The 14165-nt window shown below is 39.3% G+C and overlaps 2 protein-coding genes across 2 annotated transcripts; one reads left to right on the top strand and one right to left on the bottom strand.

Moving 5' to 3' along the window:
* Positions 1 to 347: 347 nt before the first annotated feature.
* On the top strand, positions 348 to 2777 carry LOC140942227 (uncharacterized). Its single transcript, XM_073391191.1, has 5 exons — positions 348 to 409; positions 905 to 1271; positions 2015 to 2115; positions 2234 to 2304; positions 2539 to 2777. The coding sequence occupies exons 1-5, from the start codon at positions 348 to 350 to the stop codon at positions 2775 to 2777; spliced, it is 840 nt and encodes a 279-aa protein (XP_073247292.1).
* LOC140940392 (ATP-dependent DNA helicase Q1-like) lies at positions 2638 to 12507 on the bottom strand. Its single transcript, XM_073389360.1, has 8 exons — positions 11838 to 12507; positions 9594 to 9835; positions 9424 to 9505; positions 8930 to 9078; positions 7540 to 7747; positions 5141 to 5293; positions 3840 to 4192; positions 2638 to 3410 (listed from the first exon to the last, which is right to left on the bottom strand). The coding sequence occupies exons 1-8, from the start codon at positions 12448 to 12450 to the stop codon at positions 3153 to 3155; spliced, it is 2058 nt and encodes a 685-aa protein (XP_073245461.1). The 5' UTR covers positions 12451 to 12507; the 3' UTR covers positions 2638 to 3152.
* Positions 12508 to 14165: the final 1658 nt, after the last annotated feature.

Below are 14165 nucleotides of genomic sequence, written 5' to 3'. Positions count from 1 at the left end.
TAGAGAAAAGAAAAGAGATAGAAAATAGAAATAAACTGAAACTACACATTGAGAGATAAGCCAGCCCGAGGGCGCAAAGAAAGCTTCTTATATCCCTCAACCAGGGATTAGACGTAATTCCAAAAATTTTTATCCTTTATTTTCATCATTCAATTTACTCTTTTATTGAAAATCATACATTACAGATCTAGCTTTGGCTTTAGATTTTCCCATCCATTACTTATTATTCCACCTCTGAAACCCCATATCTTCTACTGACGATTAACTCAGCAATTATGACGTCATAAAAGGAAGATAAATTTTGAAACATTGCTATACGTTTAGTTCTAGTTTTTTAGTACGTTACGATGTTTTCACCACACACCACTACAAATCTTACAACTTACCAAGACCCTAATCACATGCCAGGGTAAGCTTGTAACTTTTTTTAAGTGTATTCAATTTGAGGGCTCCTGATAATTTGAAAATACCCGAAAGTCGGTAAGAAACAACCTACTTTAGTCCGAAATTGGTTAAACTTCGATGTAGTTTCATCCAGTTTTGGCGTCTCTTAATATAGCTTTGATATCACGTACTTCAAAAATAATGTCGAAACTTACGTGCAGGAAAATATTTCTGAAGGTAATGACTAATAAGATCTAATAACGGGCAAAAAAGTTAATCCTTTCAATCTTTTGAAATTGTTACTATCTTACTGCCGGAACGTACAACATTACAACATTCCTGCACCAAAAATAATTTTCCTTTTCATCATTTTTAGTTCAGGAATATTCTTATGTTGCCAAGCCTTTTAAATCCGCCTTTCAGGATAGATTGCTTCCTATCAAAATATTGATCACTTTAATCATCAAGTTGCCTCATGATTCTATAATTTAATGCAAGCACATTTTTCTGTTTTGTTTAGATATGCAGGTTACTGCCCTCGAGCAAAATTCGTGTATCATGGTGACACATTTGGTAACACCACTGCCAAATGCTTTCAGGACAGACGCAAAACGAAGCTAAGTACCAGCATCACGCATGATCCAGGAATCACCGCAGATGGACAGCACAGATTTCCCACAGTTTACTCAAACACGCCTGACCTTGTTCTGTCAGCCAGGGCAAGAACCAGGGAACGTTGGCGCAATGCTAAAAAATATTCTCTTTTCAATGAACACCAAAGAGGAAGAGAAGTACAAGAATTTGACAAGGTATTGTTGCTGCCGCAGCTCACCTCGGTTGATAATACGAACAGGCACAGCTTAAATACGTATTTGAGGTTTGAACAATGAAATAAACTGCCTGCACTCTTTACAAGAAAATAGAAGTATTCAGAGACCGTTAAGCAGCCGGGTTGACGATATATTTGTAAGAAGGAGGCGGAACAATTTCACCACAAACGATCTCAGAAGATGGTCTAGCCGGTGGAGGACTGCGGACGACTAACAACAATAATTCTATGGACGAGATCAAGCAAAACTAACTACGAGAGAACGACTGGAGAACTAACAATTTGACTAACAACAGACGACTGTTTAACTGTGACAATAGACGGATCGAAAAGCATCAATTACTGATTACGAGTCTTCATAGCCAATAACATCACGGCTTAACTGCAGACGACCAATAACATCGCGACGTAATTGACCAATCAGATCAATAACCAGAGTATGATACCATCAACTGACGTGTTACAACTCACTTTGACTCTGAAGATGACTACCGCACAGGTTGTCGAAACGTCAGTCACTGTCAACAACAACAGTCCTATTCAGGACTACATTCACCCGGACGATCAAACTCAACCTACTTTTGAAACAATAATTCTTTCAGGAAGGGGGGGGGTTACCATATTTCCATGTTAATAGGGAAAACGTCAAAATTACTTGCTATGCTTTTACCAATCCGTCGCACTAGCTATGTTTGCCAATATGGCGGGAACGTTGACCGGATTTAACAACTTTTACTGTTAAACTATGCTTTTTTTACTTGAGTTTTTAAATAACTGATGCCTCATTTTGAACTCATTAAGCTTTCACAGAATCATCGCAATCATTACATGGATAGAACAGGAACAGTTCAAAGGGTGGAGCGATTTGTTATGCCACGGAAAGAACCGATAGTTGCACGAGGGTGAGTTGAGATAACGAGAAAGAGTTGTTACCATAGCCTGTTCACAAACCCTCTATTTTCGAGATCCCCGAGCACTATTATGGAAATGAAAGCCGTCTGTGGACAAATCTGTGGACAGGCTAGTGTTAAGCAGACGCTACATAAAGCAGACACCTAGTTTCAGACGTCTTCCCATTCCTTTTTGGTCAAGTGAATGCATTTTTCGGTGACGTTGCCGTCACAAACTTGATGGATCCACGTAACCCAAAGCGCATAGGCCGTGTAGAATAATGAAGCCCCCCGGAGGACTAGGCAATATTAAGCGAACATTAATAAAGGTCCAAGGGTGACCGTGTAAAACAGGTTTCTCAGTACTTATTGTTTGCGAGGGAGGGTAAACAGATTGTCTCACAAACATGTTTGTGAGACCTCACTGATTTGAAGTAGCGCAAGTCACGGTTTTACTTTGCTGTATTCTTATTGTTGGTAGAACGAACTCCGCAGAAAACTCCAGCCTTCTTAGAAAAGACTTCAAGATAAAATGTCCCATCAGTGGTATATTTGTATCAGAAGAGGACAAGGACTTCAGATCCCATCACAATCACCCTTTTAAAATGAGTCCCCCTTCAACATGTACCTGGAGGGACCGTGCCTTGAGGGATATCTACTTTGAGAAGAGATAGCGCGTTCCAGTCTTCTATGACCAAATGCTGGCGCTTACGTAATGATCCGCGAAAACTCAGCGCCTCATTAACATAAAAGTCTCCATATTTATCTGCTTCATTTGTCTCTATGAAATATAAAAGTTTTGTATGTAGATCGCTTACTTAATCGCATATCTTTGCGTTTCCTAGGATGTTTCAGAAATGCAGACTAACATTTCGCATTTTTGACGGGCGCTTTTTGTAAGTTTTGTCACAGTATTGTTTTATCGGTTTTAAGTAAACAACGGCAGTGACAATAAAAATATTCTTTCCAGAGACCCTACAGTGTAGTAGTTAGGGTTTTAGCGAAGTGTTAGAGCGTAGTAGAACTTCCTTTCAAGTCGTCTTCAAGAATCAGTCCAGAATCACCAGTTCATCATCATCTTCTGATTCATAGACGTCAATTTGTTTTGAAGACTTTACTCGCTTAGCACTGCTGACGAAGTCGTCGCAGTCATTATTTTCGGGAATTTCCGGATGATTATCGATTGAGTCTCTAGCACTCTTACCGTCGGTTCCCCCTTCACTACCACTTTTGCTGTTGCTAGTTTCCTTCCTTCTTTTAAGATTTGATGGCGCATTCACCGAACGCTTGGTTCCTTTATGGTTGATCTGGAAAGACAAACAAACGAAAAATAAATGAAATCCAGGAATAATACCTGAAGGATATTATACAATGGGTGGCTGGTAATCTATCGGACGGTCATATGTTAGCGAAGAGCGGCTTCCAAGCGATTTTCCCTCTCAAGGGAGCTTTAAGCTTAAGTGCATGTAGTTGTTGTACCCAGGGGTTTCAAAACAAAAAAGGACTAACGGACTTTAGGGGTTGAAATCTCCTACAACACATCTTTTTATAACTAACCACATACACACCGTGTCGCAACATTACGGCGTCCTTTTTAAAGTGCTACGTTTTGACCAAGTTGTGGTTTGATAAAAAGGCAGTTGTGATTACGAACTGCAATTTCACAGCATACTATAACAGTGGTTGATATTGTTAAAGGCAATGTGTTCGCGACATGAGTTACTTTGATGGCTTACCTTCACTGGTTTTGAATCCTCTCTAAAATCCATGTATAACTGCTTGCCAGCACGCACAAGGTCCGCTTTAGGACCAGGCAAGAGGTAAGAGATGGTAGAATAGGGGGTAAAGTGAAAATCCTCGCGCAACACACCCTCCAACAACAAATCTACTATCACTCGTTCACAGTCCTCGCGCGACAGATCTGGAGCCTTAAGGTCACGCACGCGCAGACTTGGCTGTCCTTTGCCGCACCAAGCATCAACAAGTTTGTTAGCTGTGACCCGCTCAGAGAGAGATGCAGCTTGTTCCAGGATTTTAAGAACATCAGCACAATAACTCGTTATGTTGCGACGCTTAAAAGAAGTTGGACCTAAATACATGAAAAGAAAGAAAGAAGTTGAAAAAGATCTGAAGAAAGCTTAATAAATGGAACTTCGTCTTTTGTCGTTTGAGTTCTGTACCTAATTCGTAAACATGTGATACAACAAGATTAATCAGAGAAAAGATGCGATGGCAACATTTCATTACGGTAAAATATACTTACTTGATCACGGTATAGAAACCGATCTCAAGGGAGAAAAATTTGTTACAATGGTACTGAACGAAAACGAACATGTTTACATCACGCAAAAAAAAAAATCTGCAAGTAAAAATAACTTTTCTTATGCTCGACTGTCAAACCACTATGAAGATGTCCGGAGTATCAAGGTAGGATTTTTTCACTCTCAGGTATAAAATTAGACCGCACGGCGGAAAATTCTTTTACTCTAATAATTGACTAATAAACGAATATAGCTCATTAGTAAAATCCAACTAGTGGTCTATTATCAATGCTGCGTTCTGATTGGTTGAGCTACTACCAGGCTATACGTTATAGGCCACTAGTAGCGAAAAGCGCGGGCTTTTTGGCGACAAAAAAGGATTACAGTCCAGCTTTAACTAGCTAAAATTTTTTTATTCTCGATATTTTTGACCAACTAGTTGGATTTTACTAAAACAATTATTCCTCTCGCCCTCATGGCCTCTGAGTCAATAGCCCATCTGACCTTCGGCCTCATGGGCTATTGACTCAGAGCCTGTTTGGGCTCGAGCGATAATTGTTAAATAGCAAGGCAGATAACACTCGCTACCAACCGATATCAAGGCAAAATTGGTTCTGCGTGACGCAAACTACAGTAATAGACTACAGGGCAGAAAACACTTGCTCGATGATAAACCAATATCAAGGCAAAAAACATTTATATGAAAGTTGTACATATTTCACCATACGCTACAGCATATACAATGTCACGAGCTCAAACATTATGACACATCTTACCATCTGACTGGTCACCAGTCCTTTTACAATTGTCACACATTCCATGACATTCCGTTGGGTTCCAGCGCTCACCAAAATGGCGTCCAATCAGCACACGACGGCAGGTTTTAACATCGTGACAGTAAGCTACCATCCCATAAAGATTCTCCAAACCTGTTAAAAAAGAGATTTGAGATTCAACGATATACGCAAAGTAATTCCCCTCTAAAAAACCTCTGCTACGATATTTTGAGTCAAAAGATTTTACCATGTGAAATTCTTTTCTTGAAATTGAAGTAAACCTCAAAATATTAGTGTGACAAAATGAAAAAACACAAGAATGGTTTACGATGGATGCGACTAACACGGATTAGCAAAAAAGGAAACGACAAACGTGGAAAACTGTGGGCTAAACTATTGCAAGAAAAAAAAATAGTGACGTGTTTTCTTAAAGTTAGAGAACCAAGAAAAATATGGTAAGAAACAATAATATAAATTAAAATATAACAAAAAAACGTAGCATATTTGAGTGTCAAATGTCTTTAGCACGAAAGTGCTGTTCGGGACATTGTTTTACGTCTCCTACTAAACGAGACCGCCATTTTACGAGGTCATCCGAGCCACGCGAAGGTCTAACAAATTGCAGAGCAAAGGCAGTAACTTCTTTTCTTAGTTATTTTACTACACTACGAACAGGTTATTTTCTTAATTTGCGCAATATTTTGTCGGGTCTTTAAGCTCATTCTTCGAAATGAACGCTTATATAAAACCGTTTCATGGTAAAGCTTAAGAAGATCTTCATGATAGTACGTATAGATTATTTGTTATCCTCGTAGTGAATGAATGTATACGCGATAAAGGCCAAGACGAGAAATCTTAAGAAAAGAATAACGGGGAAAACACGCGGAGAGTTTCGCTAGGTCAGCTGAAATAATGTTAAGGTAACTATAACATTTTTTAACGCTGGAATCTGTTGCGACTTGGACAGTTTTTGTCCTTTCTTGAGGGCGTGTCTCATGATCTGTCAGTAACTGGCCTACAGAACAGTTCATATCTCAAATTACGTCCTAAGACGATTTCTTCGTCGTCAGCCGATGAAAATTAGAGCCTGAATTCCTAGCTCACAACAAGAAAGAGTAGCCTCTATTCCACTTTCCTTACAAAAGGCCCGTTTTCAGGGAAATAAAATATGGTGAGCCGAGCGTTCCGGTTGCCCACAGACAACACATGATTTAAGCATGCTTCCGTAGCAAAGTTTTGCAAATGAGCAAAGAGAGATCAATAAACTTCACTGAAACAGTTTATTTTGTTTCACGAAAGACTTCGAATGAAATTGTCAAAAATGTTTGGTGGCAAAATTTTAAATACTTACAGTCAGAATAACTTAATTTAGAAAAACTAACTTCGGTTGAACAATACTAACCTTTATTCCACTGTTGAAAAATAATTTATCCAGAACTTATATGCCGCTTACTCCGGTCGATCCCCTTACAATTCCAGATTTGTTTTCCTTTTCAGTAAACTTACAGACACTGTATGATTTTTGTTTTGAATGCTTCTGTTGCAGTAAAATCAAAAACTGTAGTTGACAGTTAACTACCGATCACTGTCCATTCTAGTCCAAGATCACGCGTGCATCACATTACAACTTACAGTGTATGTCATTGGTTTTCTGAGTGCATTAGCAATACGCAAGACTCTAGACAAATTGCGTATTTAAATCTTTATGAATCTATTGCCAGTGGATTTAAGTACCTTCCAATTATCACTCTTTCTGGAGAAATAACCTTTAAAGACAAATTTAAGGATGGCTCCAAATGAGTTAAACTTTGGGGTCATAATTTTTCGATCCGGGGTCATCTAAACGTTTGTTCAAGTCACTTGTCCTTTTTCGACTGGTAGTTTCACGAGAATTGAAACGCAAGCTTTAAGTCTCATCGTACTTCTCTAACAGAGGCTGCAGCTTTGGCTCTTTCGTTGTTTCATATAAAGAGTCCATAAACGGCTGTACTAAAGACGTCGGTCATAAATTGCCAGTTGAGTAAATTTCTTTTTTCAATGGAAATCAACGAGAATCGTTAGTTTAGTTTTCGGAAATAAAGTCGAAACTGTCCACAGCAGCCTTCTTGGGGACCGAGAAAAGTAGCCTTTGTGGAGCGGTTAACTCTACAGCGCCGGACCGTATCTGCGACGGGAACAAATAAAACTGGCCTCTATGGACAGGCAGCCGTTGGTCAAGACAGGTTCGAATGTACAGTTATGATATTTCTTTGAATTTTGTGACCGAACAACGTTTTCTTGAGTTTTTGTACGAAAAGATAAATGAGTAGCGCGCATCCAAGTCACTTAATGGTCGCGTTAACAACATAAAGAACGTGAAAGCCAATGAGAGTAAAATTTTCTGGAAAACAAACACTTACCTGTTTGTTCCGTAAAAACCATAGTGCTTTGGTGAAAGATGTCAAATGGCCGATAGAACAAGATGCAGTGAGACTTGTTGTCATCTCGTCCCGCTCGCCCGCTCTCTTGATAGAAATTCTCCATGGATTTGCTGAGGGAATGGTGTATTACAAAGCGGACATCAGGCTTGTCGATGCCCATCCCAAAAGCGACTGTGGCTACAACGACCTAAAACAAAAAGGGAAAAATCCTACGTTATAATTAATTCCTGAAAAGATGGAATGATCAAAAGCGCAAGAAGAACCGGCTTTAAATGAAACTTTTCAGGGTTAATATATAAATTTAGCCAGGGCTAAAAGCGAAGCTTTGGTTTATAATACGTGTAAACAACAACAAAAAAATCGTGTAATGCTAAACGGGGACGACAATGAAAATGGCTTCAAGACTAATAGATCTAATTGGCAAAAAAAACAAATTACACGTGCAGCACACTTTTTCTTCTAATTAGCAAAAACTAATTTGCACGTGCAGCACGCTTTTTTGTACGACTAAAACGTCAAACTTCCTAGTCACACATTATTTTTATGGACGGATTGTCGTATGTGCTTACCCAATATTTTGTTTCCTGTGTTCATATTCGCTTTTATTTTTCACTGCCGCTCATTTTCACCTTGCTGGCCGCTAGCATTTCTCATTTTCTCACCGCCGCTTTGAATTTCCATGTTTTTCTCGTCTCCTTTGTTTTCAATAACTCGCTCTAGCTCTTTCTCTGTTATCCACGTTAGTGTAAACATAAAAAATAACGCCGTAAAAGACACGACTTTGTTTTTTTTTTTTCTTTCTAGAAGTCCGGGCGGCCATGTAATTTCTTTCCAAATAAAACCTTGAGTTGCATTTGGGTTACCATACCTGTTAATTGAGTTATTTTACATTGGTATGCCTGTGGTGTGGACGGACGGTCGGGCGGTCGGTCGGTGTACTGTCACGTGATTACCAAATTTTCTCGGATGGGTAGATTACCACATTTCCTTAGCTATGGAGCTCCGCTACAAAGTAGTCTCACACAATTGTACTTCACGTGTAGTTTCCACATAAGACTCACTTTATTAGTGCCAATGTATTTAGCCCGAAGGCACTAATTAAGAACACTGTTTTAACGTCTCCTAGGGGAGGCGGGACAGAGATTTTACGTGGTCATCCGAGCCACGAGAAGGTCTAGCCGTTTGCAGGGCAAAGGCAGTACCATCATTTCTCAGTAGCTTTAAGACCTTGACCAACGTGAACGAGTCTACAACCTCCCGCATTGTAATAAAGCGCTCTACAATTAAGCTAGTTCTACTGCGGTCTAAAGAGACAAAAATAGACATGTAATGAATAGAAGCTCAAGAAAATCAGTACGGTTTAATGTACCTGTATTAAATTGTTTGTCCAAGCCCTATGTACTTGACTGCGAGAAGGTCCATCAAGATCACCATGGTAACAGGCTGCTTTGATCCTACGGGATTTTAAACTTGAGGCAACAGTTACCGAGTCTTTTCGGGAAAAACAGTACACAATACCTGCATGGGGTAAGAGGGGAAAAGTAAATGTCAACTGTGAATTAAGTATGGAGAGCATGGTGTGACCTTAGCTATAGTTGTGTACCTTCCAAGTGTCCCCTTCTGGGTTCAATTCCCAGCTGAGGTGAGTTTATCATTATTATTATTATTACTTATACCTAATGTGAGCACTTTTCCTGGAATTTGAGGTTTTGTACAAAATTGAAAATTTTTGCTGCAATATTATACAAAAAGGAAAGCATCAGCCAAATGCAGTCATAGACTGCCTTTTATTTTAAATATCATTGGGGCAAAATTAAGAAACTCTTTCTTTGCCAATAAGAACAAAATAGTCAGTATGAATACCTGATTGACCAGGAAATTTGTGAGTTAACAGGTCCTGAATTTCATCCATGCACTTGTCATGAGATGATGGTTTTTGTCTCACCTTTAATCAACAGAAACTGAAATTACCATAATCGTACTGACAAAATCAACAAACTTGTAACCAGATTTAAAAATCATCCAGGCCAAACCTCATAAAACAAGTTGGGTCTATTAAAAGATGCCTTGAACATTACACAACCAGCTTGAAGTCCAAGGATCTTTTTTACATCATCTACAACTTTTGTTGTGGCTGTAGCTGTGAGTCCAAGGATGGGAACATCTGGAAACTGACGCTTTAGAATTCCAAGAATTTTGTAGTCAGGTCGAAAGTCATGACCCCATTGACTTGTGCAGTGAACTTCATCAATAACAATTCGTGCTAAACGGCCACCTGCCAAAATACATTCCAGTTGGTAAAGACGTTCATACCCAAATCACACTTTGATAAGACTAATTTCTAGCAGACTTAGATGTTCATTATTATTATTGTGATCTACTTCCTAATTATACTTCAAAAGAATTAGTAAAACAGCATAAATTAAAGAAAGTTAATGTGGTTATCATTCATTTAAGGTCCAAATTAGGAACATCACGTAACAATAAAATTTACAATATACATAACACTTTAGATTTTTCAGTGATGGATAATATTAATTTCTTTTCTCATAGAAACATCAACGGACAGAAAATAGACATTTTGAAATCCTAAATTAGTAAGACAAATTTCAAAACTTTGTGCACAAAAACTCCATATTGCCCCACAATCTGCTCTGAAAGAACTGCATATCATTTAATTCTTATCTATTCTTTATGGGAAAGAATATGTGGAATAATAATTCTTCCACATTGAAAGTGAGACACATTTTGTAATTATTACAATAATTATGTGTATCACTTTATAGGGTTTAGTTGGGGTATTTGTCAGCTCCTTGCATTTCATGGGAAACACACATCAAAAATAGTCTAAAAAATATGCTCTACGACAAATAAGTGTTGAGCTTAAAGCACTGAACCTATGAAAAGAATTAGTGAGAGCACGATGGTTTTATGCAAAAACTAGGATTTTCTAGTTGCCTAAGAGATGAGCAAGTCCCCAGGGCAGTCTCCAGGGACTAGAAAATGTTGCTAGAGCACTGTCCTGGAGAATAATGCACTTATAAGTGGCCACCCCCAGGGTGGGGGGGGGGGGGGTGACCCCAGGGACATACGCGGGCATGGTGCAGGATTTGGTGAGATTTGTTGGCAACTTTTACCCTGGGATGGGGGTATTGCACTGATTTTGTACTTTATTAGCAGCATCCCCACGGAACGACCCATACTTGTCCAATAATCCGACAAACTTATGCATGGCTTTGTTAAATTTCTTAATGTTTTGCTTCATTCTCTATTGTTACGTTTTTGTACAGTATTGTACAGTATTTAAAGACAATACAATACAATCTACTGGATTTGTAACACCGACTAAGCTGCCCCGAGTTTCAAAATGAACAAGTGTTTGCTCTGCGAAGACTGGGTATGAACTGCTGTACACGATCCAAAATGGCAACTGAGTGAGAGAAAGATGAGACAGTTTTCCCCTTTTCTTAAAAATTTCCCTTTGCCAGCCAGCCTTCGATAACATAGTAAAAGTACCTTTCACAAGAAATCTACGATTCTTTCGATCCTAATTTTTCGAAAATTTGATGCTAAAATATTTTGTGGTTTGAATTATCACAGCATGTTTTCCACCCAAGTGAGCATGTGATACAGTGTATGTGACCTTAGCTTGAATACATAATTTATTCTTTTCTTAGGTCTTTTTTCACTACTGTGAATGAAGAAAGCCATTCATTGTAAAGTGTGGAACATTAGAAGATTTCATAAAAGAAGCAAAAGCCTTATTTAAGGTAGAGAGGGACTCGAAAGTGTTTATGCAATAGTTTGAAGAAAATTGGATGGAAAAAGTTGATGTGGAGGCATTGAACAAAGTAAATGACCGTGGCATATTATTTTTGATATGCTCTGAAGTCAATAACTCAAACAAGTGAAATGTATGTGAAAATCATAACATTCCAGAAATGCATTTGATGAAAGAAGTCTTATTCTGATCAAATAAAAGCTGTGTCACAAAATTAAGCCAACTCTCCTCTAAATCTCAGTTTGTCCCAACGAGAAAACACACAAACCTTGGGTGCGGCTCGCTTCAAGCCAAGCGCTGCCCAAAGTGACTCGGAACTGGCCACCAGCGTATCCCCGGGAGAGGGGACAATGGTAACTTTTCTAGAGAAATATTGTTCTTTGGTGCATAATGCTGCAGAAAAGGCACAGATTCAGGCTGAAGTTCTTGAATTTAACTTACATGGACTGCAGCCTGGACTAGAACTCTCATATCCTTATCATTAACACAAATTTACCTTCAAAGGTTTTCTCTAGTTTTGCCATAAACCTTTTGCTTTTCGCAATCTTCTCAGGTGTAACATACAACAGTTTTAACTCGGATTTTTTGTCGAGCATGGCGTTGTGGACTGCATTCACTTCTTCTTTGGAGCAGTTAGAGTTCAAAAAAGAGCTTTCAATTTTTAGCTCTTTTAAAGCCATAATTTGATCCTCCATCAACGAAATTAACGGAGATACAACTAGTGTTATCCCTGGTGAAATCACAGCTGGTAACTGGAAGCACAAGCTTTTCCCTCCCCCTGTTGGCATAATCAAAATACAATCATTTCCCGCCATTGTCGCGTTTATACATTCCAGTTGCAGCGAACGAAACGTTCTCAACTTGAATATTTTTTCTCTGGCATTTTCAACTTTTTCAAACCAAGGGAAGCTTTTTGTTGACCAGTCTTGTCTACTTTCGTCTTCCTGGGATGAAGAAGAAAGGCACTGATTTCCTCGATCGCATATGTGGGACTGTATAAGCTCTTTCCGAGACTGAAGAAACTGTTGTCTTTCTAGCAGGTTTTCAATTTGCGTCTCGATTTCTTTAAGCTCTGTGTCAATTTCATCTAGTTCCTTCGATAGTTCCATGGTAGATTAACAAACAAAAAGGAATTTACGATCTAAAGTCTCAAAGAGGTTGTGCGGCATCTTTTCCGCCATATTGACTTTCTTTTAAACCCGCTGGTCATGAAACGCGGGCGTAGCCTCATCCCCAGGCTTATTCGCGAGCTATACGAGTGAAGGGAGAAGATATTAAACGAACAAGTCTGCTATGAATGATGTTGAATGAGTGAATGAATATACAAATAAGCCTGCTTCTTTCCAGCAGTTATTCCTTATTATTTAATTGGTATGAATCAGTGAATCTTTCGTCATGAGCTCTGAAACTTTTCAATTCTGTTCTGAAATTTTTTATGAAAAATCGCCTCTCATAAAATAGAATGTAAGTGTCTCTTTTATCAGTGATAGGAAAAAAATGTTCGGCAGATATTCATTGCAGAAACACTGCATACCATAATCCACCATAAGTAAGAGCCGGATAAATGGATATGCCGGCGGAAATAAACGTAAGCGCATCGATGATGTATTCAGATGGTATAAGTACTATGTTATCATTGTTATTTCTGAAAGCAGGCAAAAAAAAAAATGAATTGAAGGCAATGGTGATAAAATTGCAGTTTATGTAGGACGCTCCCTGAACGTGCCTTATCTTTTGTTTTTTGTTCCAAAAATTTTGACTGAATAAATCAGTTAATAGGGTGTTTCCTTTGGTCAGTTCAAATGATAAGAATGCTTTTGATCGTTTTACATCGTTTAAAGTCCAAGAAAGCTAACAAAAACCAACAAGGAAGTGAGAAAGTCTTCACAACCTTTGCACTTTAACAACCGTTGGTGTAATGAACATTCAGATGGTCAAACTTTCGTTACGGACCACCCAAAGTGCCGTGAAAAAGTGGTCTCAATATAATACTGTAGGAAGTGGTCGCTTACGACTGAATGGAACCATATGGGGTTTCTTCCGGTCGGGAATAGGTGTCACACACCTACTCATTCGCGGAAAATCTATTGCGTACGATTCCTGATGTACAATTCAAGCAGTGCCATGTCGTCACTAGTGTGCAGGCTATGTCGTCACTAAAGGAAGTTACTCGCACACTCTGAGTTGGTGCCGGGTTAGCCTGCATAACAGGCGCTTTATGAGCTAAGCGAGGCGAACGCGGCATTTTGCGCGAAGCGCGAAACGAGTGCGAAGCGCGGGACGAGGGGAGGAGGAAAATAACGTTTTATTTTTCTCATCCCCGCGTCTCGCACTTTGCGCACGTTTCGCGCTTCGCTCAAAATGCCGCGTTCGCCTCGCTTAGCTAATAAAGTGCCTGTTATGCACGCTAGTGCCGGGTCGTTTACACCATGTCAAAAAAGAAAACAAAATCGCCACCCCGAGAGATGATCGCGTTCGCTTACGAGAAGAGGTTTGAACAACAGTTAACTCTCTCTAAGACGGACACAATTCGGGACCGGCCCCCATCTGTTCGTCTTATATTACAGAGGTGTCCGGCTTATAGAGAGTATTTTAGAAAGGTAATGTGACACCAGTAAAAACTTAAGCTGTACCCATTCGCAACGAATACACTAGCCTGCGAGCAAGCTCTCCTATTTGGGTAAGTGAAACGAGTCTCGTGAGAACGCGCGAGCGAGCGGCGAAGCTTCGCTTGCCCAAATAGGAGAGCTTGCTCGCAGGCTACGAATACACGTCTATTTATCTTACGCAAAACAGCTAAAACGGGAACAACGTAAAATAAAAG

The sequence above is a fragment of the Porites lutea genome, chromosome 6 (assembly GCF_958299795.1).
Source record: "Porites lutea chromosome 6, jaPorLute2.1, whole genome shotgun sequence".
Classification (NCBI taxonomy): Eukaryota; Metazoa; Cnidaria; class Anthozoa; order Scleractinia; family Poritidae; genus Porites; species Porites lutea.
Note: the sequence above shows the minus strand (reverse complement) of the source record. Positions and strands in the feature narration are given on the sequence as shown.

What these genes read in the sequence shown, in the direction of transcription:
- LOC140942227 (XM_073391191.1), top strand. Translation starts at nt 348, where the DNA reads ATGTTTTCACCACACACCACTACAAATCTTACAACTTACCAAGACCCT. An exon ending in CGTATTTGAGGTTTGAACAA is followed by an intron (nt 1,272 to 2,014) that starts TGAAATAAACTG and finishes GAACTCATTAAG; the next exon opens with CTTTCACAGAATCATCGCAA. An exon ending in TCCCATTCCTTTTTGGTCAA is followed by an intron (nt 2,305 to 2,538) that starts GTGAATGCATTT and finishes ACTGATTTGAAG; the next exon opens with TAGCGCAAGTCACGGTTTTA.
- LOC140940392 (XM_073389360.1), bottom strand. Translation starts at nt 12,450, where the DNA reads ATGGAACTATCGAAGGAACTAGATGAAATTGACACAGAGCTTAAAGAA. An exon ending in GGTTTTTACGGAACAAACAG is followed by an intron (nt 5,294 to 7,539) that starts GTAAGTGTTTGT and finishes CTTTTTTAACAG; the next exon opens with GTTTGGAGAATCTTTATGGG. An exon ending in GACTGGTGACCAGTCAGATG is followed by an intron (nt 4,193 to 5,140) that starts GTAAGATGTGTC and finishes TCATGTATTTAG; the next exon opens with GTCCAACTTCTTTTAAGCGT.